Source organism: Vespula vulgaris, chromosome 24, assembly GCF_905475345.1.
Source record: "Vespula vulgaris chromosome 24, iyVesVulg1.1, whole genome shotgun sequence".
NCBI classification, from domain to species: Eukaryota; Metazoa; Arthropoda; class Insecta; order Hymenoptera; family Vespidae; genus Vespula; species Vespula vulgaris.
In genome coordinates this window covers 1613540-1641473 of record NC_066609.1, presented here as the reverse complement: position 1 = coordinate 1641473, position 27934 = coordinate 1613540, and the positions used below count along the sequence as shown (strand labels likewise).

At 28.5% G+C, this 27934-nt stretch overlaps 3 protein-coding genes across 15 annotated transcripts; 1 reads left to right on the top strand and 2 right to left on the bottom strand.

The window, feature by feature from the left end:
• Nucleotides 1-292: 292 nt before the first annotated feature.
• Nucleotides 293-11555, bottom strand: LOC127072133 (serine/threonine-protein kinase Tao). Of its 2 annotated transcripts, none has more exons than XM_051012319.1 (12): nucleotides 11124-11555; nucleotides 9459-9901; nucleotides 9037-9385; nucleotides 8758-8933; nucleotides 8461-8623; nucleotides 8032-8381; nucleotides 7724-7969; nucleotides 7413-7640; nucleotides 7088-7327; nucleotides 6735-6992; nucleotides 6358-6614; nucleotides 293-5908 (listed from the first exon to the last, which is right to left on the bottom strand). In XM_051012319.1, exons 2-12 carry the CDS (start codon nucleotides 9762-9764, stop codon nucleotides 5788-5790), a joined length of 2694 nt encoding a protein of 897 aa, XP_050868276.1. In that variant the 5' UTR covers nucleotides 9765-9901; nucleotides 11124-11555; the 3' UTR covers nucleotides 293-5787. The 2 variants fall into 2 exon arrangements, with proteins under 2 accessions (XP_050868276.1, XP_050868277.1); XM_051012320.1 differs by lacking the exon at nucleotides 11124-11555 and adding an exon at nucleotides 10855-11078.
• Nucleotides 10720-24519, top strand: LOC127072134 (cleavage and polyadenylation specificity factor subunit 6). 12 transcript variants are annotated; one of them, XM_051012323.1, is made up of 13 exons: nucleotides 10720-10923; nucleotides 14947-15102; nucleotides 15792-16016; nucleotides 16217-16444; nucleotides 16536-17018; nucleotides 17476-17520; nucleotides 17924-18050; nucleotides 18256-18369; nucleotides 18837-19129; nucleotides 19205-19502; nucleotides 19643-19907; nucleotides 22658-22738; nucleotides 23602-24519. In XM_051012323.1, the coding sequence occupies exons 2-13, from the start codon at nucleotides 15046-15048 to the stop codon at nucleotides 23768-23770; spliced, it is 2385 nt and encodes a 794-aa protein (XP_050868280.1). In that variant the 5' UTR covers nucleotides 10720-10923; nucleotides 14947-15045; the 3' UTR covers nucleotides 23771-24519. The 12 variants fall into 12 exon arrangements, with proteins under 12 accessions (XP_050868280.1, XP_050868290.1, XP_050868278.1 ...); XM_051012321.1 differs by lacking the exon at nucleotides 10720-10923 and adding an exon at nucleotides 11605-11752; XM_051012324.1 differs by lacking the exon at nucleotides 10720-10923 and adding an exon at nucleotides 11606-11752 and having other exon boundaries at nucleotides 18849-19129.
• LOC127072138 (vacuolar protein sorting-associated protein 33A) lies at nucleotides 11823-14629 on the bottom strand. Its single transcript, XM_051012346.1, has 8 exons — nucleotides 14200-14629; nucleotides 13924-14120; nucleotides 13369-13853; nucleotides 13154-13274; nucleotides 12936-13096; nucleotides 12325-12870; nucleotides 12136-12258; nucleotides 11823-12066 (listed from the first exon to the last, which is right to left on the bottom strand). Exons 1-8 carry the CDS (start codon nucleotides 14302-14304, stop codon nucleotides 11978-11980), a joined length of 1827 nt encoding a protein of 608 aa, XP_050868303.1. The 5' UTR covers nucleotides 14305-14629; the 3' UTR covers nucleotides 11823-11977.
• Nucleotides 24520-27934: the final 3415 nt, after the last annotated feature.

Genomic DNA, 27934 nt, shown 5'->3' with positions numbered 1-27934 from the left:
TTTGTGGAAACATTAATAGTCAATATTTATAGATAGTAATGAAAGGTAATAATAGCAATAGTAAAAATTATAATAATGTAAACCATATATACCTTACATGTTATTATACATTATGAGCACTTTGATACATTTAATCAAAGTTTATAGATCAATTTAAATATTGGTACTGTATATAAGATACAGTCAAAAAAGTTTTAACACCAGCATTGTTTTCTCTATTTTACTAATGTTTTAGTTGTATTTTTGAATACATAAAATTAGTGGAATAAAAGAAAAAAAAAAAAAAAGAATGTGATCAGTAATGATCATTTTATTAAAACTTATTGCATTAATGTACATTCATAGTGTACGTTAGAAGTATCTTTTAGATCTGTTATACAATGAAATTGATTTTTACATATTTTATTCATATGACGCATTATTGTGTTTATCATTCTGGAAGATGTGTTTAACTTTACAATGCTGATGTATTTTTAAAAGTTCAGAAAAACGAAATCTTATTGTTTGGACATTGATTGCAGTATTTTTTTCTATAAATGTACACAGAGTAATTAATTTTTTTTTTAATTTGTCTAAAAGTGATATATTTTATAGTAGAAGCCACTTCATGAGTTTAAATTAAGAGCATTATGAATTACAGCATTATAAATTAAGTAAATTACAAATATTTTTATGTCTCTTTATCACCAAATACTTGTGTATTAATTTAGATTTTATATTTATCAATGCTATACACGTATATATTGTTATATAACAACATTTCTGAAATTGTGGAATTGACATTGATTATTTAAAGAATAGAGATGGACGGTTCTTATATAAAGACATAGTATAATATTTCATTTTTTTGCTGAGAGTTATCACTTGCTTTTTAGAATAAAAATCTATTTTGGATATAACAAATAGACATACAATTTTTTATTTATAAGAAAGACTATCTAAAATAATATTGTGCAAGATAGCACAGAAAAATAATAATATACATAATTATTGCCTGATTTGATATAAACATTTTAGATTATTTTGCATTATACTTAATAGAATCTAATGCTATTATAATGTATTTTTCTTGAAGTGGCTGTTACTATATTATAGGATCTGTTTTCAAAATGTGGATATCTTATTTTTACAACATTGCATAATTGATTAACAAGTACCTTATTAAAAATAACAATTATATTTTACCTAGTTAAAGCCAAAATTGTATTAAAGTATGTATTATTGTATTCGCTGCAAAGTTTCTTTATAAAAAAGCATCACTTATAGTGTCAATTAATAATAAAATAATATATAACTTAATGCTAGAACATTGGTATCAATTTTTTAAATATATTTTCAACTGAGCAGCGAATACACATGCAACTGTCAAAACATAATGATCACATGTAAAGAGATATAAGTGAGAAGAGACAAGCTTTCATAAGCGTAAAATAATAATTATATTTGATATGATATGCTTATGATTAATTGTCTATGTCACTGTTCGTATCTAAATTTTGTTCGCGTTAAAACTTTGGAATATTTACAAAATATCGAAAATTAATTTTATAAAATTGGTATTCAGCGGATTACATTGAGATTACAGACTATAACAAAAAATTATTTTTAATACATACATACAACTTGACTCAGAGAGAGAATTCGTGCTACAATATATATGAAGAATATACAATTTCTTAAAAGAATAATTTTAATGGAAGAAATGTAAAAACTTATATTATTATTTTATTGCGATATATTAAGCACTCTCTCTCTCTCTCTCTCTCTCTCTCTCTCTCTCTCTCTCTCTCTTTCTCTCTCTCTCTCTCTCTCTCTCTCTCTCTCTCTCTCTCTCTCTCTCATAAGGTTCATTGCTAGTAAAAAACAATTTTCTCTCTTTGAAATTTAAACATAATTTTATAATTTACTAAATATATAATTATCTTTTCCAATTATTTCAGTCATATTTCTATTTGGAGAATTAATTTAAAGAAATTTATTTTTAATATATGACAAAAAGAAAAAAGAATACAATATACATCTATAATACTTCTCATTGGCAAATAATTGTGTACAATATAAAGTTAGATTTTATTGTTAGCAAAATATTATATATGTAACGTATAAAATTTTATGACAATAAATTCTTTGTTCATACATGCTATTTAAAATTCTGAGTTTAAAAAAAAATGAGTTAATAACATTATTCTAAATACTGGTATGTATATAATATGACTTAATTTTTTTTTTAAAATAATGAGTTTAAGTTACTATCAACTAAATGCTTGATCGTTTGAAATCATTATTGAAATCATTAAGGAAGTGTGTATACTGTTATTACTATATTAAATAGGGAAATATATAATCTTTTTATGATACAGTATGCACAAAATCATTTCTTATTTCTTATATAATATATTGATTATTATTTATTAAGTATAATCATTAATTATAAACTAAAACAATTACTACTTACAGTTTTTATTTTTACTACTAAAACAAAAAAATTATACACTTTATATGTAGGAAGTTAAAGATATTATAGATATAATTTAATCAGTTTGTTTTTCATTTTATTCTCCAACGTAATGAAAAAAAAGATTCTTCTTTACAAGATCTAATCAGAAATATTTTGGAATAAAAAACATGAATTATATATCTCATGTCAAAATTTATCTCACTTTCTTAATAGAACATACTGTTTTTTGAAAACCAACATTCTTTTTTTGCATTCTTATTTTCAATATCGATTTAAATTACTAGTGAAAAATTATTTAGTAGTGTAAGTTATTTCTCAACTATTTTCTATGTTATTATTTCTTCATTACGAAGCTTGCAAAATTGATGTTCCATATACATATTGTTATGGAGGACTATGATAAAGTTGGTTATACATTTAAAGATTAAAGATTTTATATATCTGTGATATATTTATGATCTTTCATTTAAAGAAATTGTCATACTTTGCATACATATTTAAAGTATTCTACAATTGAATATGTAGCATGAACAATCTCTATTAGTCTGCAATAGATATTTATAATAATTTGCTAAAATTGTGTCTGTTGAGAATTCAGGCATTTTTTTCTAATAATACAAAGAAGAATTACACAATGTTCTGTTCATATACATTTAAATTGTTCTGATCTTGTTTTTATGTTAAATTTTTTTACTTCAATTATTGTGTATGTAATATGTGAGAGAATATATTTACACGTGGTTTATATAGACAAAATTTCAGTTGATTGTGATAGTTTTCTTTTATCGATGCTAAAACATGTATCTATTCGATTATATATCACGATTAATAAACATTATCAACATACTTCTTCTTTGTCCATATAATTTAGTCTCATTATGAAAATTGTATTTGTGCAATGAAAACTGGAATGTATTTGATATATATAAGATATTATGGTTAACAAATACACCATCGTTTGGTTTTTTAACAAAAAACATTAAATGAATTATTACTTTTAAACGTCAAACGTAAAAAAATAGATCATAAATTTTGCACATATGAATATGGCACAAACGACGATTGCTTATAATTATTATATATATTGATTATATCTCATATATAAAAATAATACAACAAAATATTGATCATTGTTACATACTCCTGAATTTTATTTTATAAATAAAAATTTTAGAGCAAGTCTATAATCATAAAAATTAACTATATTTTAAAATATAAATCTAATTTCTTTTTATTAGCAAAAGCAATAAATGTATAACAATAAAGGACAATGTGTAACATAATATTACTTCAAAAGTATTCATTAAATGACTTCATAAAAAATATATTTTCTAAATCAACATGCACGAATGTCTCTTACGATTTTTTTCATTATCACATTATCAGTTTTCATTGTATCCAATGTTCAAGGAGAGCTTTATTTACATTTTTTATTTTTTAATGTCTTTGATTCGATCCCCATTATTTGACATTCGACACAAAAGCAGTGAGTATATATATATATATATATATATATATATATATATATATATATATATATATATTCGAATAAAAGTATCTATTAAAAAGTGCCACGCATCAAAAGATTTGATCTGCTCTTATTCTTATCAAGAATGAAATTGTAAGCTTGTGCAATTTTTTTTTTTACAAATTCTCAATAAAACTATAAAATACAAGGACATATCTTAACTTTTTCTTTTTGTTGTGTAAAATATATTATACGTGTGCAATACTGCAAATAACATCTTGAACATTCTCTTTTGAGAAAACAGTCACAATCAGCTGAACACGGATTGAACATTTGATAATCAATACAAGATGTATAAAACACAAAGGTACACAAGGCATAATAAAACAGAAACATAAAACACAATATGATATACGAGTATAGAACTGGAATGTGTACTGGATGAAACTGTATACTATGAGGAATATTGTGTAATAAAAGATCTAAATATCACAATTACAAGCAATGTTAATGAATTATAAAGTTCTTTCTCTAAAAGGTACAAAAAGGAGAGAAAAAAGATAAACCAAAAAGTGCACATTCTAGCATAGAAACAATTACTTATCACACACAATATGTATCTAATAAAAGATATATAAAATCTATGTAACAGATATGGATGTCATCGGCAGTTTTATACTTATGAAATATTTTATAAGTATATTTTTCATCCAACGAAAGTTAATACAATTAAAAGTTTTGCTTATTATTTTTTAAGAAATAGTAAAATCCATGAAACAATGAAGTAGTATTGGTATCATTAGAAACAGTATTTTTGATAGATCATATCAAATGAATTTAATATCAAGAAAATCTTTTTGTGTATCATATCATTATTTGGGTAAAAATTCATATACATATATTATACGTAGATTACACAAATCTTTTTATCTCTTATTATAATATGATACTAACCTGTAACATAAAGAATGATTTTTATAATCAATTTTTTTAAAAAAGGTCATTTATAATCATATTATATATATATATGTATATATATATATATATATATATATATATATATATATATATATATACATATATATTTGTTATAATTATATAATATATATATATATTATATGTTTGGAAGTAATATAAACTCGATTTTAATAAGTTTTTATATTCAGCTTTTAATATTGTCAACAATTTTTTAAATCATGTTATAAAATAAAAATTAAAAATTATCTTCATTACTAATTCTCAATTTCATACAATAAAGCTAGATAAAGCCATATACAATAAAGTCGGCCTTATTGTTTATTTTTCTTTTTCTCAACTTTTATATAATAGTCAATATTCATTATAATAAATGAATAAGTTTAAAATTTCTTCTCTCTAACGAATCGAGCTATAAATTTATAAAAACAATACGAAAAATCCAAGAGAGTTGAAATCATTCAAAATTCTTTAAATTTATTTATAAGAGACATTGAGAGTCAGATAAATTTTTATTGCTTCTTTCCGATGTTATTTTTTTTCTTTTCTTTTCTTTCTTTCTTTTTTTTTTAAATATGATAGAGGATGAGATTAATAATTACAATGCTGCAAAAAGCATCTAAATTTTCCTTCAATATGAAGGAATATTTCTTCAAACCAAGAGCTTCTGTGTTGACATTTTGATAATAAAGAAGTATCCCAATAGATTAACTTCAGTCCAATACACATTTCCAATCCTAAAATCTTTTTTTAGGTTTGAATTAATGCACGCAATGAGCCAACCACTGTTTCATCCGTATAAGTCATAGAACTATAGATCGGCAGACTCATTATGTACTTACTACAGGCAGACACATACATACATATTCTATTAATATAATTAAAATTAAAGACTATTAGGGGGGAAGGATGTAGAGCTATTACTGTGAGCCAGACTTAACATTGAGCCACTAAGGCTTTCATCATCTGGATACGATTCTTTTGATGCTTCTGCTATCGCCAGAGCACTGAAATAATGTTAATAACATATTAATAACAGTATAATATAAATCTATCAAATTATTAAAATAGAGTTTAATAATATGAGCCAGTGATTATGAAAGTGATCTAAGTCATATATATTTTTCCTTTTGAGATATTCTGACATTTGGATTTGAATTACTTAAAACTTATTTTTCCATAATGAGGCAAATAGAAAAAGTAAGTATATTAATTATTATTGAAAATTTTTATGTAATTTAAAAAATGTTTAAAATAGCACTTAATAAAATATGTCTTTTAATATCTCAAATGACTTAATGATAAAAACATATCATTTCACACATATAAATCGGTGATCATAAAAGTCTAAAATATAAAATGTTAATAAGTTAATAATAAACCTAAGGATATTAATTTTTTTTTTTTATACATTTTATAAATTATAGATATAGAAAGTATATCGACAAATATTTACCTGAATCCTATTCTTGCACTTTCCTCGTCAAATTGTTGTAATTCACGTTCTTGTCTTTCATGTAACAAACGTATTCGTTCGCTGCGCTCGCGAAGAAATTCTTGCGTTTCGAGTTCCATTTTTTGTTCAAGTAAAGCTCGTCTCACAGATACACGATCTTCTAATTCACGTCGTTCACGATTTCTCTGTGCTTCGGCTTGCATTTTATTTTTAGACTGATACGCGATCAAAATCTCTAATTCATAATTTAACCTTTCCTGTTACAAAGGTAATTATATCTTTAAAATTAACATCCAGCAGAGTTATAAATCTAATTAATTCAAATATATTAATAAATATGAGATATTTGTATGTAAACAGTATATATAATATTGAACCTTAAGATTATGACACTGGACTTCCTGCGATTCATCTAACCGTATACTTTGTTTCTGAAGCATTTCAGCAATACTCTGTTCATATTGATCTCCTAAAAGTGCAAGTTTTCGCCTCTGTTCCTCTTTTAATTTCTTTATAACTGCTTTCTGTTCATCCTTTGGAGTTGTTTGCAATATCTGTGCTTTTAATGCCTTATATTGTCTGGTCTGTATTTTACAAGTTTCCCTAAACTGTTTACGAATTTGCATTTCTTTTTGCTGAAACGATTAATATTAGAAGCAAGTATATATACATTTTTTTGTTTTAATTTAACTTATTATAAATTAAAAAACGGATTTTAGATATTTCTTACCTTGAGGCTCTTTGGCTGCTGCTTAAGTTCAAGTGCATGCTTCTTACGTAAATCACGTTCAGCCCGTTGCATATAATCCTGTTGATTACAAAGTTCAGTAGCATGTTGGCGAAGAACTTGATCTTCTCTAAGAGCATGTACTGCTCTTTGTTGTCTGTATTCTAATTCTTGAGTCTTTTCATGATGCCGTAACAGCATAGCATGTGCTTGTTCTAATTGTTGTTGTCTTTTGTTCAATTCCTAAAATATGAATTTACAAGTCATTTAGTAAATGAATACACACAATCAAGGAAATTTATAATAACACAAACAATATGTTACTAACTTCACGTAAAAGCTCTTGTTCAAGACTGTGAAAGATAAGCAACTTTTTTCTTCTGAATTTACGAATCTCAAGATCAAGATATTCTCTTTGTCCTCTAGCTAAACGTTGTTCTTCTTGTGCCTCCATTTGTCTTAAATTATCTTTTTGACTTTGAAGAGTAGCATCCCTTTGTCGCTTTGGTGTTACTTCATCCTGAGAAAGTTCTTTTTTCCATCTTTCTTTGTATGCCTATAATCAAACAAAGAATAATAAGTTTACACCGAATTTTTCCTATAATATAAATTGATTCAATATAATAAAGATTTAATTACTTTGTACTCTCGTTTCTGTTGAGCTTCAAGAGCTTTTCGATCAGCTTCTTGCCTACTTGTAATTTCTTTATGAAGTTTCTTTTCCGCATTTTGGTTCTGTTTAAGTTTACGTTCCAATTCTTGGTAATGCCTAAGCTGTAACTTCTCCAATTCTTTACTAAATTGTTGCAATAACGTTTCATATTCCTTATCTAATAATTGTTTATGGGATTCCATTTCCATTTTACAACGTTCTTCCAATTTAACCTATAAAGTTAAAATTAACATTAGTCATTAAATACCAATACAAATATTATCTTGAGATTTACCAAAGCTCCTTGATGTTCTCGCCTCATCCTCTTATAACCACTCATTTGCTCATGCATTTCCTCTTGCATATGTTCCTTTTGTTGTTTGGTCACAATTGATGTTGTTCTAATGGTTGCAAAATTATTGGCACCATGTTCAAGCAGATTAGCTGTGACACCACCAGTCGTTATTTTATGTCGATTTCTAACAGAACCAGTGGAATAGTCATTTGAATCTGCATTAGGCAGTGGTAAGCTGTTTGTGGAGGAACTTTGAGAACTCGCTGATACTCCCATTGAATGGATTGAATGCTCTGAGGTAATTGAATTACTTTTGCTACTATCACCACCAGTTTGTTCATCAGGAGTATCTTTAATCAAAATTTTACATTATTACAGACGTAAATATATAAGGAAGATTTAAAATAATAATATTGATAGTATACATACCATCAGCATCTCCAACTGTACTTTCAGTTTCACATGCATCTATCATTAAAATCTTTTTCATTTTGCGATAATTTAAATTATCTAGTTCTCTAACAGCAGCTTTTGTTCTTTGAATCAAATCTATTAAGACTTGTGGAGAACGTGTTCTTGTAACAAACTGATGCTATAAAATAGAAAATCTATAAGAAGATAATCAACCAGACAGTATACTAGTTTTATATTAAAAAGCATCAAAACTGTTTTAAATAGGTAATTAATTTAACAATTGTATATTCATAATATATAGCAATAACGTACAGACAACAGTGTACCAGATGTTGGTCTTTCATTAGGACTTTTTGTAAGACAAACTTCAACAAAATGTCGAAAAACATCAGTCCAGTCTGGTGAATTCAAAGCTGGAGTATCATTTTGTGCAATATGATACAAAGCACTCATGGCATTCATATTAAAGTAAGGAGGCTTTCTCTCAGCTGAAATAATTGAAATTATATGTATATATATATATATATATATAAAACTTTGAATATTTATATCGACAGATAGTAAGAGTTAATAACATTAAAATAAACGTACCTAGTTCAATGCATGTAATTCCTAATGACCATACATCCACTTTACCATCATATTGCCCTTCATCCATAGCTAATATCACTTCTGGTGCCATCCAATATGGAGTTCCTACAAAGCTATTTGCTGGACATTTTATACTAGCAGAACCAAAATCTGCCAATTTTACTGTTCCATTTTCAGTGAGAAGAATATTTCCTGCTTTAACATCCCGATGGATTCTTCCAAGAGAATGGAGGTAATGTAAACCACGTAAAACTCCTTCACAGATTGCTGCTATTTCATCTTCTTTTAAAGGTCTTTTATGTACCTCTATAATATCTGATGCAGACCCAAGACAATATTCCATCACCAACTATAAAAGAAATATTATTCCAATAAAATAAAAAGTTTTATAAAAATAATTTCTAATCATTTTTTTTACATACCCAGGCAGTGTGGTCCCTGAGGTAACAACCCTTATATTCTATAGTATTTGGGTGATTGAGTTGCCTAAGAAAACGAATTTCCTTTAAAATATCTTGCCACTTTTCAACCGTTTGTTTTCCCAAATATGACATTTTCTTAATAGCAACAATTTCTTTGGTAACCAGGCATCGGGCATAATAGACAGCTCCAAAGCTACCATGTCCAATTTCCCGAAGGTCTTCAAATATCTTCTCCGGATCATTTTTCTCAAATAATTCTGCGATCTCTGGATCTTTAAGGCTACCGGGTCTTGAAACAGCTGGCATAGTAGAGAAATTGATGAATTAATGGCCGAGGCCTATTTCACAGACACCGTGCCTCTTTATTTAATAATAAAAGATGTTTCTAATCCTTTAATCTTTATGAATTCTCTGTCAATCCATTCCCAAGAATAACATTATATCTGGAAAAAAAAGAAAACAAAAGAGGAAATTTTATAGACAATCCAAGATCTTAAAACAATCTCAACAAGAAATTTGGATCAACAAGGATTGTAAGAAAATAGAAAAATATTTAACACCATAGGATAATATACTTATGCATACATACATACATCATACATATAATATATATATATATATATATATATATATATATATATATAAAATTGAAAGATATATATATTGAAAACTAATAAGTTAAATACGAAAGAATTACGATGATTATCATATATCATCATCATCCTTGTTGATCGTGCAAACACAACACGTATTCTCCGAGAATCCTTGTTAAGAATCGAATCGCCGGAAAAGGGTTTACTTTTAAGGCAAGGGAATCGTGAACCTAAGGCGGTCGAAGAAGTGGTATGTCGAGAACGCGCATTCTCCGCGCTCGCACGTGAAATCGCCGAAGAGAATTTTTTGGCGTTTTGGGGGAAGTGCGCCGTGGTAAAGAAATAAGAGGGTGTTATCGCGTTGTTGATCGGTTGAGAAGACAACAAGTATGACGAGTTTCGCGTTAAATTCGCAGGAGATGGAAAATGCGGGCGTAAGGAGGGTTGGGTCTTGTTCATTCGGGACGATCGCGTCCGAGCAAGCGAGCGAGGCATCGAACGCAGAAAAAGATAGGGAAGAAAAAGAAAGAAAAGAAGAGAAGAGAAGAGAGGAGAGTGAGTGAGATAGATAGATAGAGATAGAGAGAGAGAGAGAGAGAGAGAGAGAGAGAGAGAGAGAGAGAGACAGGGGAAAAGACTAGAAGAGTGAGGGAGAAAGAGAGGAAGGTAGAGAGAGATGATAGATAGATAGGTAGATAGATATATAGATAGATACAGAGAGAAAGAGAGAGAGAGAAAGGGAAAGAAAATAAGAAGGACGAAACGAAAAGAAAATCAAGGAAAGACGAAAGAAAGAGACAAACGAGGAATTGATGAGGGGCCAGAAGAAGATCGTCCTCGTTCTCGTCGTCGTCGTCACTGTAATCAAGGAGGTAAGTCGTGCGTCCGCATTGGTCCGATGACATCCCCGTGTCCTGGACGAACGACTGCTTCCCGGCGAAATGCGGTTCAAGTTCACGAACGATCTCGATCTCTCTCTCTCTCTTTCTCTCTCTTTCTTTCTCTCTCTCTCTCTCTCTCTCTTTCTCACTCTTTCATTGCGATCGCAAAGAGGGTAAAAAATAATATTCACCTCCAAAATGGCGAGTGAGTGAGCAGCACGGAGGCATGCGCGCAACTTGAAGAAAATTCACTTCACAAGAGGCAGCTCTTTTTTCTGAACCACGATGATCCTTCAAACATATTAAGATCCGGTGGATCCGTGAGATCTTTCGTCCTATGAGAAATGCACCGCACCCCGGAAAACGACGTACACGCCCCGTACGTGTCACGCAAACTTACGCACGCACACACACACGCGCACGAGACGCGACGAGAAAAACTGCAGTGGCAATCTCGACGCGATACACGGCACGACACACACCGTTTGCCCGGATGCCTAAGAGAATTTCGCGAAACTTTTTCACGCCTTTTCGCTTTCCTATACCGTCGTGTTCTGTTACGACTGTCGAGCCGTCTGTCGATGATCTGTGGCGCTCTACGTTGGTAGACTTTGTAACTAAATGGTACTTGGATCGCCGGTAAATGCGAAAGGTCTTTTTTGCTTCTGTCTCTTCTTCTTGCATTAGTACCCCCTACCGTTACCGAATTCAAATTCGTTACTCGTCTTTGGAAACATTCAACGATCGTACCCGCGAAATGTCCATAAGTTATTCCATCTCTCCCGTCGATGATTATAAAATACGCTCGTCAGCCTAACCGGTTCGTAACTTTTATATTATTTAATGTTTTAATCAAAATCAATGAAGCTTTTGGGTTGTAGAAAATAATGAAATTGAAATTTTTTATTTTTGTTATTAGATCATATATTTTGTTTTAATGATTTAGCTTATATACCTGTGCTTTGATTAAATCTATAAATAGAATATATATGACACATTTGTTTTGGGATAGATATATAGAAATATTTATTTATTACTTATTAAATCAATTGTATTCCATATTTTCCATTAACGACGAAAGGAATGTATTACCATTTATAAGCTTTGTTGTACCCACGATAAATTCAACATTTACTAAAAGAAAGTTATTTCATATATTTATTTTCATTATCTATCAGTCGTATTATAAAATATAATACTTACGATCCTCTTGTTGAGATAAAAATCGTAAAGCTGATATTTCCGCAAATGTGCATCCGCCGATAAAAAATATTAAAACTAATTTTGGAGGATCAGAATTTGAGTCTTCGCTAGTAATAGAATTTCCTATAAAAAAGTTTATTATTACGTTTTAATATCATACTTTTCTTCAAAGTGATAAAAGATTCATACTTCTTCCTGTAAACGCTAAATTATATGAAACGTTCGTTACAGTAGGTCCTGGTAATAAACCCATCACGTCGTTTAATCCTTGCCAACCATTTGGCTGAACTAATTGTTCTGCCAATCTAATACTAAGAGGTGCATATATAGAATGTACGTAACTAATATCTTTGGGCGTTATTTCGCTTTCATCTTCTACCGTAAGACGCAATGCTTTTCTCAATACAGTATATTGACGTATAGATTGCTGTGCTTTCAACAAACCAGCTTTTTCTAAATTTAAAAGCGTTGGTAAATGTTGATATCCATAAGTTTGTATTATTTCTCTTTTATAATAATCTAATAATTTTGGTTTTAAACCAGAATTTGTTAAAGACTGTATACAAAGAAGGCGAAGCACTTTGAGCAATGGTTGTTGTTGAGCTATTAAATCTTCTATATATGAATTGGGTTTGTCTGTATCGATACAATTTAACAATTCTTGTTCAATTTGTAATGATTCTAAAAAACTGTTGGAATCAGTGACTTCCTTTATCATTTCTGCTATCGTTGTATCTATTGAAAAAACGTTATTTCTAAGAATGTTTAAAATGTTTAACATACTTTCTTGAATAACTTACGCCTTGCTAAAGATTGTTTTGTTGCCAACATATGTGGTAGTTTAGCAACAAATTGTTTTATTTCTTGAACACTCTTATCCCCATGTCGTTCATCAAATTGTGACGAAATAACTTTAGCTTTTTTACTAAGCACCGGACCTACTCCATTGAAATTTTTATCTCTGTAAATCATAAAGATATAAATACTATCATAAAAAATACAAAAAATTTATATTTACCTAATTTCAGCAAATAATTCCTCTCCAGAGTTAAGTATAATTTGTTCTTTCTCATTGAGAGACATTACAGTTGGAGAGTCATCAGAATCATGAAACTTTCTGGCAGGCAACTGTACGGTATCTGAAATTTATTCATTCGATATCGATACATATACATAATTCTTATAAATAACATTATATCAAAAAAAAAAAGTAATTTCTAACAAATACTTTACTGTATTTTATGCCAAATATCTCATCTATTAAGCCTTCATAAGTTAATTGAGTAACTAAGGGTGATAATAAATCCACAGATCTATCTAGTAACAATAAATGTTCTATAGGTGTTGGTTGTAATACATTCATTTTACTATCTTCTTCTTCTCGATTTAATCTTTCCAATAATTCACATACTTTAGCAGCAGCAGGTCCTCTACCTGTAACCTTTGGAATCTTTCCATATAATCTTTGTAGACTTTGAATAGCTTGGGCTACTTGATATAAACAAGTAGGATCGTTTTCCAAATAAAATTCTTTGAATGATTCATTAAGTTCCATAGAAAGAAGATCGCTATCAAATGGAAATATATCACATTTAAATTCTTCTATTAATGTAAAGCTACCAAAAACACCTCGGTTTTGAAGTTTCTTTTGACACAATAGGCTTTTCCTTGGTACAAAAAATAAATGAAATTCCTTACGAGGTCTTTTACCTTCTTCTCTGTTAAAGTATATGTATATTATAATACAAATATTGAAAATATTATAGAAATTTTTTATATAACGCATACCCATGTACATTCTCAGCTACTAAATCCATCAAAGCTAATTGTGGTCTAGTGATAAATATAATATTTGCAATATTAGGAGGTATAGATAATGTTCCTCCACATAATGGATATATTTTGACAACATCATGCTCTTGTAACAGATTATATTTTGCAACAAGTCCAATCGGACCAGCAAGTGACTCGTCCCAAATAATTGCCTATTAAAATAGAATTGTACGTATAGGATATATACATAAAAAAAAAGAATTAGATATTATCCATACGATCAATTATTACCTTTGTACCATCGCATTGTTCGAACAAATGTAACAATTGTTTTCTTGCTTGTTCTTGTATAAGAGCGACATTTAATCTTCCACTTGATAAATGTGTCAAAGACATTTCAAATATGTTTAATACCTATTATATATTATAAAATAAGTAGAATTATTAATATCCATTCATTTTTAATATTTTGACAGCTTGATATTAAATAGAATCAGATTTATGGTTATACACAATTCACTGGCAATCTGAGAAAACATAAAGTTTAGCTCATAGTTACTCATCACTCTTATTCATTCTTTGATTATAAAATTGTGAACCAATTTTGTTAGTTTGTTTTCGTTTCTTCTTTTTTATTGATCAATGCCAAATGAGATCGATAAAATGTAAAATTTAAAAAGGATAAAAGTGATTCGTTGATGTTTGGGACAAGGGCTATTTTGAGAACGACATCTGGTAACTGAAAATTTGAAATTCACGATATCGAGCTGTTTCAAGTTGACTAATAACTGTGTTGATAACTGTGCCTATAGGGAATTCTTATTTCTAACACGATAGCAAAGTATGCACTTCTAATAACCCTGTTTTTTATTATTATTATAGATTATTCTGTACAAGAAGGTATCTTAAGTTTTTACTTTATTTCTATTTATAGTAATTTAGTGTCGATTAAGAATTTTAATTAACGCGCGTTGTAATTCAACCACGTTTTAATTTTTTCCTGCCAATGAAAAAGTGTGTGTTAACTTGTGTTTTTAGACCGCCTTTTACGTATAAGAGGGCGTTCGAGTACTAACCTCTGAATCGAGGAAGGAAATTGATGGGCTTGGTGCTGCAGTTAGCGTCGGTGTGCGTAAAATGGCGGACGGTGACATTGATTTGTACGCCGATGATCTCGAGCAAGATTTCGCGCAGGTAATTCGATCTTATCTTTGATAATAATACAGAGTTGAATATTATTCGTAATTATTAAGAGCGAGAATATTAAAAGAAATCAATAGCCGATAGTGATAAAAACACGCGTTAGTATATCGGAGTGTTCGGCGTCATGGAGGAGCGATGTTAACGATCGCTCGATGAACTCTGCGAAGTCCTTATGCCCGAAATACCAGTATTATCGTGATCTGCTTTTGTGTGAAAGCAATCGGAATACGCGAAGTATATTCACGAAAACTTTTTTCTAAACTACGTTTCACAAATAGTGCGTTTTGTGTACACGCGTAAAAAACTTCGGACCTAGCACAAATACGAGTAATAGAGGTTTCCAGCAGGAAAATCAAAATGGTGTTAGCGGTAAGGCAAAAATGTCGTAGTATTATTTCCACTTCGATTATCAAATTTTAGTTGTATGGAGCACTGCATTTGCACTGCATGTGAAATCTAATCTATAATGAAAATTTTATCTCATTGAGAAAAGAATATTTTAAAAGCGTGTACCATGTGAATAAATTTCTATTAAATTTATCAACTCTAAATTTGCATTAAAGCAAGTATTTGGTGGCTGCCAGAATATATGCTTTATTACATGGTAAATTATAACACAGATTATCATCTATATTTTCATTGTTATTTAACAATATGTTTTCTTGTTGAATATGCTTTAGGACGAATTTGCGGGTGACGGAGTGGATTTGTACGACGATGTAATCGCAGCTCCAGCAGGCGGTAATGGTGGTGTTTCCAGTGGGAATACTGGGGATGGAGGCGGTGATACTACATCCACAAATGAGGAAACTAATGGGAATGCACCTTATCATCAGCTTGGAAACAACATCCAACCTAATCAAATAGGAAGACGTCATCAACTATACGTTGGCAATTTAACTTGGGTATATAACGATATGTATTTTATTATTTCTTTTTTTTTCTTTTTTTTTTTGTTTAAATTTAAAATGTACTTTGCATTTAAATATTACATATAAAATTAGAATGTAAATAAAACATTAAAATTTTAATTAAAATTTAATTGAAAATTGAATAAAACCTATAAAATCAAATTGTAAAAGCCATGTTCATTTTATTTTTATAGTGGACGAGTGATCAAGACATAACTGATGCGGTCCAAAGTATTGGTGTATCTGATTTTGTTGAAGTAAAGTTCTTTGAAAATAGAGCAAATGGACAATCTAAAGGTTTCTGTGTAATTTCTCTGGGTTCAGAACAAAGCATGAGAATTTGTATGGAAAGATTACCTAAAAAAGAATTACATGGTCAGAATCCAGTTGTAACATTTCCGACGAAGCAAGCTTTAAATCAGGTAAATAAATGTTGTATTAGATGAATGATATGGAAGATAAGAAATAAAGGAACTAAATAGAGTATAATTAATAAACTTTTTATACTACTAGTTCGAATCTCAATGCAAGACACGACCAGCACCTGCTCCCCAGCAAAGTCAGAGTCAACGTCCTCATAATCCGCACCAACATCAGCCACCTATGCCACCTCATCAACAACATCCACAACATCCACAACATCCTCAACATTCTCAACAAAATCATGGTCCTAGAATGATGATGGGCCCTCCACAGGGTGTCAGACCACAAAGAATGCCACCACCAGGTATGGGGCCACCTGGACCTGGTGGGCCTGGTCAACAAGGTCCGCCTCGAATGCATGGACCACCTATGGGTCCAGGTCCTGGACCACACCATCCTTTACCTGGACATCCTAATCAAGGTCCACCTCCACCAGGATATCAGCAAGCGCCATGGAATGGTCCTAGACCAAATGGTCCACCTGGACCACCAAGAGGTCCTAGTGGACCTGGTGGCCCACCACAGCAAGGACCTCCAGGACCCGGACCTGGACAGCACAGACCACCAGGCATGGTATGTGATAGATATAAATAGCATGAGATGTAATAAAGACAATGTACAGATTTCTAAGTACATATAAATTTAATAATATATTAAATGGAGTTTATATAAAAAGAGTTCTTGCCAACACATTTTTTATGGCTATATTTCTTATATATTTTCATCAAAAGTTTCTTTAAAAAATGTTCAAACCGAGCAGAATCTCGTAACGTATTATATTATAATTTTCGTATTTATTGAAATTTTTTTAAAATCCTTTTTTTTTTTTTTTTATATATGAAAAATAAAACATTGATATAACAGATAACCAAATAAATTAAGATTCTGCAAAGTTGTAAGTTCTTCTAGTTTTTTCTTTTTTTTTTTTTTCCTATTTAGAAACTGATATAGATTATACTGTTTAAAACTTTAATAAGTATCATACAAGTTTGAATATTTTTTGCACTTACATGTCTTACACTATGAATAGAGTTGTACTAGAGACCTTTCAGAAGCCAGTTTTCATATATCACAGGTAACTTATAATGAGGTTCTGTTTTTTTATCTCCTCTGAGAAACAAAAGCAAGTATAAAAAAACAACAATAAAATTCCTATATAATTAACAAGATACAATCGGAGTATATGAAGGTTATTATATGAAATTGGCACATAATAAATAACTGGCTTTGATAATAAATTATTGAAGCACAATTTTTAAGATTAGTAACTTCTTTACTTCTTGATTATTGAACTTCCATGAGAGTATATTAATAATATATATGTATTTATATATACGTTATATTCTTTATTAACTTTATATATTATGAATATATAAAGTTATTTTTATTTTTTCGATAATTATCATTTATAAAAATATAAATAAATACCATTTGCAAATGGATATATGAAGTAAAACTATTTCTTTGCTCTCATTCAGCAATTTCATGGTGGTCCACCTGGACCCCCTGGTCAGGGTCCTCCTCGTGGACCACCTGGACATCCTGGAGGACCTCCAGGTGACCCTAGGGGTGCTCAACCACGACCAGAATGGAATCGACCACCAGGTTTGTAAATTATTAAGAGAAACCGCGTAACGATTAAACATTTGAAACATCTTGGATTTATATGCTTTCTTTCTATTTGTAATATAAATATAGGTATTCTATAATTGCACATTTGTGTGTTCCCATGTTAGTGTTATAATCTGTACAATAGCACACATATGTTTTTCCAAATATATATGCTGACAAGATTATTCAATGTGCATAGGAATGCATCATGGGCCTCAGGGACCACCAGGTTTCCCTCAACATCAACATATGCAAGGCCCACAACCTGGCCAAGGGCCACCACAGAGAGGACCTCCTCCAGGTTCTATGGGTGGTGAGAGTTTTGAAACGTTCATAAAGTGTTATTAATGTCATTCAGTGCCAATTGTTATAGTAGTGCATGATATTGAGGGAAATTTACTTTTAACATATGCATAAAGATACAAGGTGTTTCAAACAACTATATTTGTAAAACAAATAATTATAATTAAGTTTGTAACATTCATGTAATATGTAACAGTAATATTATTAACACATTATTTATTTATTTTTTTCTCAGAGGTGAAATATTTTTATTATCTTTAATTTATTTACTTATTTTTTTATTTCATAGAAAGCTAAATTAATTGCATGAATGTTTTAACGAAAATACAACGATTTAATTTATAAGGAAAAAAAAATCAAGCTCAAATAAATTAAAGATACACTAAAAATATGAAAAGATATATGTATAAAAAATTCCTAGTAGCGTATATAAAGTAATTATATATGCTATCGCACCCTAAAATCAATATTGATCAGGAATGTTACCAGGTCCGGGCGGCCCTCCACCTGGACATGGCGGACCACCTCAGGGACCACCTCAAGGACCTCCAGGAGGGCCGGCACCGCATGTAAATCCAGCATTTTTCCCACAAGGACCACCTCATCAACATCCAGGACAACATCCTCCAGGTCCTCCTGGTCCTCCTCATGGTCCGCCTCATGGTCCGCCTCATGGACCACCCCATGGTCCACCCCATGGGCAACCGCATGGACCACCGCATGGACCACCGCATGTACCACCGCATGGCTACGGGCCACCTGCAGCACAGGTATAAGCTATATAAGAAAAAATATTTACTTGGAAAGCCTTAATCTTAATAAGTTTTATATAAACGTACTTTTAGCCACCTTATGGTGCGCCAGGACCTGATCATCGTCCTGAAGGTCCTCCTCCGCTTACGGATCAAGAATTTGAAGAAATAATGGGACGCAATAGAACAGTGTCCTCTTCTGCTATAGCCAGAGCAGTATCGGATGCTGCGGCTGGAGAATATGCAAGCGCCATTGAAACCTTAGTTACTGCAATTTCTTTAATAAAACAATCTAAAGTAGCTGCAGATGATAGATGCAAAATATTGATCAGTTCGCTTCAAGATACTCTGCGAGGTGTTGAAACAAAGAGTTATGGTTCTGCTCGCAGAGGTGAGTAAATATTTTAGATTATGTATGTATATACATACATATGTATATACATATAAAGGACAAAGTATAGCGAGGAATTATGTAACATTGTTCTCTTCGATTATTTGAAATGTTACAATGTTAAAAATTTGTTTTTTTAGAACGTTCTCGTTCGCGAGATAGAGAACGTAGTCATAGAAGACGCCGTGAACGATCTAGAAGTCGTGATCGAGAATATAGAGAACGTAGCAGGGACAGAGATAGAGAACGAGATAGAGAACGTGATCGTGAAAGAGAAAGAGATCGTGACCGTGATAGGGAACGTTATTATAGTGAACCGTATCCCCGAGAAAGATCACGCAGCAGAGAGAGAGACCGTGATCGAGAGAGAGATCGGGAATACAGAGAGAGAAGCAGAGAAGAAAGGTAAGCGCAATTTTCAACAAATTATTTCTCTCACACCCTGTATTGTAATTAATTATAGTATGTATATTTGAAATAACTTAGTTAAAAATTGGTCAACTCGCAAATCATCCCATATGGGGTACATACAGTACAGCTCAAGTGTATAAACTCATGTGCAACACAACATACGTCTTAAGCAAGAAACCTAAGCATATGTTGATATTTGGAATAGTGATCATTCCAAGATTATTTAAGTGTTCTTGCTCTTCAGATAAAGAAAAAAAAAAGAACGTTGACAATTCTCAAAAATACTTAGGAAAACTTTATTAAACCCAAAAATAATGGAATATTGAAAAATTTCATGAAACTGCATTGTGAGTTATAATACATGAAAATCATAACTTATGATTAAATTCAACATAGTGGGTTTGTTTACTTATTGAAAAAAGTCAAGTTCTAATATTTAAAATCTTGAAAAGAAAATATTATGTGTGTGTTATTTTACACAACTAATGACATATATAAAAAAATTGATCTTAAAGTCTATAAGTCATCAATACAAATGTGAAAGAGAAATTTAGAAAAAAATTAGCATTTAATTGTATTATAAATATGTTACTTTAAACACAATGACTTTTTTATAAGTCAGTGTTAGTACTTTGAATGAATGATTTTCAGCATTTGTGAACTTCTCATCAATGTGTTTGTTGTTGAGTGTAAGAGTATTATATACTCGGTTATAATAGGATTGAAAGTATTAAACATGATATTTAAAATATTCTAAAAATACATCGCATATATGTCAAATTCCGGCTGATTAATTAAATTTCATATTTATTTTCATATTTATTTTTTATTAGGAAGATAAAATCACATTATATGAATGTATTGTTAAATTTTGACATGTATTGTTAAAAATTGATAAAGATCAACAGCCAGAATTTGATAGTACAAAATATTTCTTTGGTGTATTGGCCAATTGATACTTGTCGAATCGATTTTCTTATTATGTACCTATGGTATATAAAATAAAACAGTATATACCTTAAACTGTAATATAATTAGTATTAAGTTACTAAACAATAGATTATATAGATGACCAAGTTAGAAATCAAACTTCTTCATTTTAATGTACAACCGTTTGAATTTTTTTAAAAGCAATTTGCGTTTGTAGGAAAAAGTTCATATTTTTTTCTACAGTATGAATTTTATTCATATGTTGACAAGAGATTATTTAATATGAATAGAAATCGGAAATATTCCATATAATTCTGTATAGAAGCGGATTTTTATTTCTATTTTTAATGTGATTCCGCATTTTTCGAGTGTCATTAAATATGTGAAATATTAGTACCATTGTAGCAAATAAATTTAATAATGCGGTGAAATAATATATACATTCATGGTAGTACTTCTTGGTAAGATATATTTTGATATAAATGTATAATCTCTCGATTTAGAGTGTGTGTATATACATATATATATATTTATATTTATATATATATTTTATTATATTTATATTTAGATATATATAATTTATATATATAAATATTTATATATATAAACAAATAAAAATTTAAATGCAATGAACATTTCGAAAAAATATATGTTTATTATTTATAATTCTTTGATGCAACCAAAATAATTATCTTCTTTAATATTTTTTGATTAATCGTTAAATATATATGAATGTAGAAGATTTTATTAATTAAAAAAAATCTAACAGATTTTATTTATTATATGTCTGATGTATATAAATTTACAAAAAGTTATAAAAACTTTTTAAAATATAATTGAATAATTTGATAGAAGAATATTCTATCTTTAAGAGAGCATTATTTTTGTCTTAATTTCAAAGATGTGATAAAATGTATTAACGAACATAGTCATTTTTAATTATTATTAAATAAAGATTTTATATAGCATAATCACATTAGCGTATGAGCAATAGTACTCGAATTAAAAAACTTGAAAAATATGTCAATTAATTATATTTATTTTTATGTCTTTTACCATTTGTTAAAGAGTATTATCAAGTAATTAGATATTTACTGCATTTTTATTTTTTATTTTAAAGAAAGATTTTTATACAAATTTAAAGTCTGATTATATTGGTAATACACCGATGATACATTTATTTCATTTTTATTGAAACATCACAAAATGATTTATCTAATATGCATATATGTATTATGAATATGATGCTACGTCATTCAAATGATATGAAATATAGAGTTAGTATTTTATATTAAAGTACTACCAAAAAATTATATATATAAATTTAAATCATTCTTTCATATACATTTCTCTTCGTTTAAAATTTAAAATCGACACTTAAATAGAATCAACATATAATGTACATATGCAGTTTAATTGCATTTTCAATGCTTATGCTATATTTTATGTAAAATAATTTTACTGCATATGCACTATACGTACATGTATATTTATATATATATTTTTTTTAAACATGTCACGTTCTCTTTTTAAAATATAATTTTTAAAAGAGATAATTAATTGTAAGATACAAATATAAGTTACATACAGATTGATTTAATATATGCATAATAAGAAAAGATGCGATAATTTTTTACATATATATATATATATTTTTTTACATAGGGTTTATTTATTTTGATTTTTATTTAAAAAAATTGAATATATATATAACTAAAGTACAAATTTTACTTAATATATTTTCTCCTAACAAATTAGAAGCCTGGTAAAATAGTATTAAAAAATCATAACACAAAATATGCATTTTTCATTAGTACGACACGTCAGTCAGCCAGGCCAAGAGTAAAAGAAGAACCGCCAGAGGCGGCTCCTGTCTCGTCTTCCAAGGCGTCTAGGTAATCTCCTTTTTTTTTCTTAAAATGAATGCATGTAAATACAAGTCCCATGTATCACAAATACATATTGTCAGTAAACATGAAACTAAACGAATATAGAAAGCATATTAAAGCGATGCCATATAATAACTTGTAACTTACACATATTACCATTTAAAGAAATTAAAAACTATAATAAAAATATATCATGGACTATAATTATTAAATAATAAGTTTGAAGTATACCTGCAACATGATAGCATGTTTAAGAGATTAAACGTACATTGCAATGTACAATTCTGTGCTCTTTATTATTTCCATTATATTTTCTTAATGGGTATGGTATACCTCTCCTATTTAATTACCAAGTGTTATATCAAACCAATAGATATATACAAGAAGAATATATTATTTATAATAAAGAGAATTTATTTTTTTTTTACAAGTTATATTTGTTTTAGAAATTTTAAAAAATGTATCATTAAATTGAAAACAACAATAGACAACAACGGATTAATTTAACGTATTCTCAATAATTTTAGATAATCATTGAAAAAATTTCTTTGCGTAAAATTATTTGAATCTACAACTTCTTTTTCTTGTCAAAATACAAATTGGAAATTTTATGTGTATATATTATATATTTTAATATATATTTTTATTATAAGAAAATAAAAAGAGAAAAAATATAAATATGTAATATATAAAAGCGTGCGATTAATATCTCAGGAAGTTTGTTTAAATATTTTTTTGTAAATTATCAGGAAAGTAATGTAATTTATAATTTAGATAGTTAATATTTGGTAAAATAGCGATATACGAAGAGACGTAAGATATAGGTTCAACATTAAAGTAAGATAATTTGGCTGACGTGTCCTGTGTAGGTATTATGACGATCGCTACAGAGAACGTGAACGAGACAGAGATCGAGAACGAGAATCAAGCCGAAGACCATCTGAACGAGAAAGAGAACCTGAACGTGAACGAGAACGGGAACGGGAAAGAGATCGTCGTGATGAAAGAGGAGACTCTTCACATCGGTCAAGACATTAAACGGATTTGAAGAGAACAATATAGTGGAATGATAACGATTACCTACAACATTGTGACCCACAACGTAGTCTTGTTCAAATTAAAAAAAAAAAGAAAAAAAAAAGGAACTACCGCTTGTAATTACATGGACATATTTCATGTCCAATCAAGATTCATAAAAGATGTTAACAATGTTTTAGTAGGAAACAAAGATATATATGATACATTTTTTGCATTCAACTTTATATAGTAGATACAATGATAATATGATTTATGCGGTAATTCGTGTGTTTATTATTTCAGTTAAAAAAAAAAAAAAGAAAAAAAAAAGAAAAAAAAGCTCACATTTAAGATTCAGTAGAATTATCTTATATTAGTTCACTTACGTTTCTTCTTCTTCTTTACATAATATGCATATTATAAGATTATAATATACGTAAATATAAACATGTGTAATAGCATTATAAGTATAAGGAAATATTCACGTAGTTTTAAAAACTTTAGATTTTTAATCAAGACGATGTGTCGGTGCTTAATTGATTGGTAATATTCTAAAAATGAAATGGGTATTTTCCATATAATTAATTGACGCTGAACTAGAAATGAGACAAAGGTGAAGAAAGATATACCAATAAATGTTTAATGCAAGTGCTGGCTCACAACTTTGGGAAGAAGGAAGACATCTTATATGAATTCATCAATCTTCTAGCTACACCACGATGCAAGATTGTATCTTAATATAATACATATATACGCTTTCAAAAATATAACTACTCAATATGTCTACTTTATTCATCTGTACACGCAATATCCTAAAATTGTTATTTTTGTTTCTGTGGTTTTATAGAAGAAGATCCTTCATTCTATAATCTTAAAGCGCTCTAACCGCCTGTTATAATAAATAGTTTATGTTATTCTCTAAGAGAGATTGATTTTTATATTAACTATTGCCTTAATACGAATATATACAGCACACGTTATACATTATCTTGCATATCTTACAAAAAGAAACTTTTTGGTAATAATGAGAAGATATATATCTTATATAACGACAATTGATCTTTTCATTTTAAGAAAAATCAACTATATACTTTATTAGATATATTATGCTGTTTAAGGCATTTTATGCACATGTGTCGCAATATTTTAACTTTGTGAGAATTTATCTTTTATTTCGTATTATATAATGTGTTATTTTATACACATCTGTATTAATATAAAATATAAATGTTTTTCTTCGATATATATGTGTGTATATGTATATATATATATATATATATATATATATATATATATATATATATATATGTACATATGTATATATATTATGTATGTATATATATATTTCTTTCTGCAATTAATGAATGTAAGATTCTCACAAAGTATTAAACGAGTGTAATTAATCCTGTAAACACACCAACCAACAGTATCCTGACCTTTTATGTTACAATTTAAAAAAGATATGTTAATGAATGCATGTCACACTTTCATTTATAGCCACTTATTGATGTGCTGTTCAGTATATAGTATATAGACTACGTATTTTTAAAATTAAGTAGAAAATCATGCATGAGGTACTGATAGTCTAATTGTCCAAGCTATTTTAATTTATATAAATGAAAAAATAATGAAAATTCAATTTATATTGTACTTAATTAAAAACTTGTTTGCGTGAGAGACAATTTGACTATGAGTATATAATAATCAAATGACAACATATCAGTAGTTTTAAAGCTATCAAATTTAACAGACATTCTTCAGCAACAAAGGAGAAAAAACAAGAAAATTTTTGCCTTGAGCTTCACTAATTATCAGTGCCTTTATAGATAAAATTATTAGGGAAAAAGAAAACAAAAAAAGAGTCTATAAAATGAACTTTAAACATTTATACGAATATTTCGCTCTTCCTTTTTATTAAATTAAACTTTCTTACTGTTTTTGATAACTAACTACTACTAGTAGTATATTTAATACAAAGAAATTATAATAATTTAATATTTCATATATGAATTTAAGAAATGCTTAATTTTATACAATATATTGCTTAAATCTGTAACAAATTTTGAATAATCTTATTTTTCAAAGAAATGATATATATTAATAATGATATAATACAGTTGAAGAAAATTTTAAATACAATATTATATAATAATTCAGATACATTTAACTTTTCACATCTTACAGTTTCTAAAATTAAAACAAGAATGTAATATTATTTCAATTAAGTTGATATTAATATTTTTGTTAAGAACAATAATATGATAAACATAATTTTCATTTTTTTCTCTAAAAATGTTTTATAAAACATCACATTTCTTAACATTTGGTTTAAATACTGATTGTATTAGAAGACTCATATGTGTTATGTATTTAAGATTTCTGCAATATATAAGCATTATAAATATTGCAAGCTTTCAATTAACTTCTATGAAGTCAATAAGTATATAATATTATGCTACACAAATTTGTTTATATTCCTGATTTTACCTAGTACTATTCATCATGCAATATATCTAGAAGATATGTCCAAGTATTCTCAATATTTTTGAATAGGTTCATATTTTTTTATCTTCCATAAATGGAATAAAAATATTTAGTGCATGGTAAAATCATTACGATGACTATATATATATATATATGTATTCTATTTAATTATTAATGCAGTTCTTCAATTATATATCTCATTCTATGAATTGTATGAGAGATATATATTTATTAGATTTATATTTATAAGTATATATTAATATGTGCGCTTGCAATATATAAAAAATTTGAAAAATTTTTTCCTATATAAAGACAGTTTTAAAAGTTATTAATTACATAAACACATATGTTGGACTATAGTAATGCACGTGTGATAATTTAGTCCAGACTAATGTATGAATAGAATTGTATAATATTATTTTGAAAGAGTATTATATTATCGCCAACAAATTAATGAATTCACATACATAGAAAATTGCATATTATGCGCATTTTTTTCAAAGTAGTACTTCTTTATTCAAATCACATTCATTCTTCACATTTCTATATCTATTTCTCTCTATATATACCTTTTATTTGATATGTGCATATTATGCTATTATTAAGATGTAATTACACAACTTTTCTCAGCTGCAATCATTATGCCATCATACAATACCGCATTTTTCCGATTCTCTTTAAAGAATTTTTAATTTTTTTGTATATATACATACACATTTCTCATTAGATAAATTTAATAGTTTTCCAGTGTAGTTTCACTGGACAATTGTATGTGGAATTAAGGGTAAGTTACATATCAAAAGCAGCTCTGTTTAATTCATAATTAGTTTTAAATGCATTGAATGACAATGTAGTGATAAAAAAAGTTATAGTATATTCCATTCTTATATTGTAAACTTAAGTACCACAATCGCTCTGTGTGTAAATATACATATGCATATCATATATTTTATTAATAATGACATAGTTTTTGCTTGTGGTCTGCTATTTGTTAATCACTCTATATTTGTTTTATTTTATCAAAGTTCCATATTTAGAATTTTTAATTCATTATATTTATTATAATAAAACAGACCACAATAAAGAACAACGATGCTATAATTTATATTATTTGAAGAAAAATAATGATACACAGAATAATACGCACAAATTATGCATGAGAATATTATACACTATATAACGGTAATTTAAATCTTCCCATTCTAGTGAGAAACATATTTCTTTTGCATATAAAATGAATAAGCAATGTTTTCTTTTGTCATATTTTAATGCAAAAAGGAATGGGATCTAAAATATCGTTCTTATTACGAATATTTTTTTATTATGTAAGTGTATGATGTGTTATAGTATTAAGTAAGTCTCAAAAAAGTAAACTACAGATTTAATTTTCTAGTCAATTTTGATCTTGTAGAATGACAGTATTAAGCTCTAATGTTAAAGTTTTACATACAAAATAATCTGATATATTTTATATATTAATTAATTTTAAGAAGTTTCACATAAATGAAGTGTTTTACTTGCATAAAAAAATTTAATTGCTGCAATTATAAATAAGTGCAGCTATATATAAAAAATGTTGATATTTTTATTCTTTATACAACAAATTTTTTTTGTTTATTTTGTATAATGCATTACTGTATATGGAGATTGCGTTCTAGCAATTATGTTAATAATTGAACCATGTTTAAGTAATTATCTAAT

Bases quoted from the DNA above. Each gene is read 5' to 3' on its own strand.
- LOC127072133 (XM_051012319.1), bottom strand. From the start codon at position 9,764: ATGCCAGCTGTTTCAAGACCCGGTAGCCTTAAAGATCCAGAGATCGCA. The intron at 8,382-8,460 runs GTATGTATACTA...TTTTGATTAAAG, and splicing joins TACAGTTGGAGATGCTGATG to ATACTCCTGATGAACAAACT. The intron at 7,328-7,412 runs GTTAGTAACATA...TTCATATTTTAG, and splicing joins AACAAGAGCTTTTACGTGAA to GAATTGAACAAAAGACAACA.
- LOC127072138 (XM_051012346.1), bottom strand. From the start codon at position 14,304: ATGTCTTTGACACATTTATCAAGTGGAAGATTAAATGTCGCTCTTATA. The intron at 13,275-13,368 runs GTAAAGTATTTG...AATAAATTTCAG, and splicing joins GATATTTGGCATAAAATACA to ATACCGTACAGTTGCCTGCC. The intron at 12,067-12,135 runs GTAAGTATTATA...ACTTTCTTTTAG, and splicing joins TTTATCTCAACAAGAGGATC to TAAATGTTGAATTTATCGTG.
- LOC127072134 (XM_051012323.1), top strand. From the start codon at position 15,046: ATGGCGGACGGTGACATTGATTTGTACGCCGATGATCTCGAGCAAGAT. The intron at 16,017-16,216 runs GTATATAACGAT...TTATTTTTATAG, and splicing joins ACGTTGGCAATTTAACTTGG to TGGACGAGTGATCAAGACAT. The intron at 17,521-17,923 runs GTAACTTATAAT...GCTCTCATTCAG, and splicing joins CCAGTTTTCATATATCACAG to CAATTTCATGGTGGTCCACC.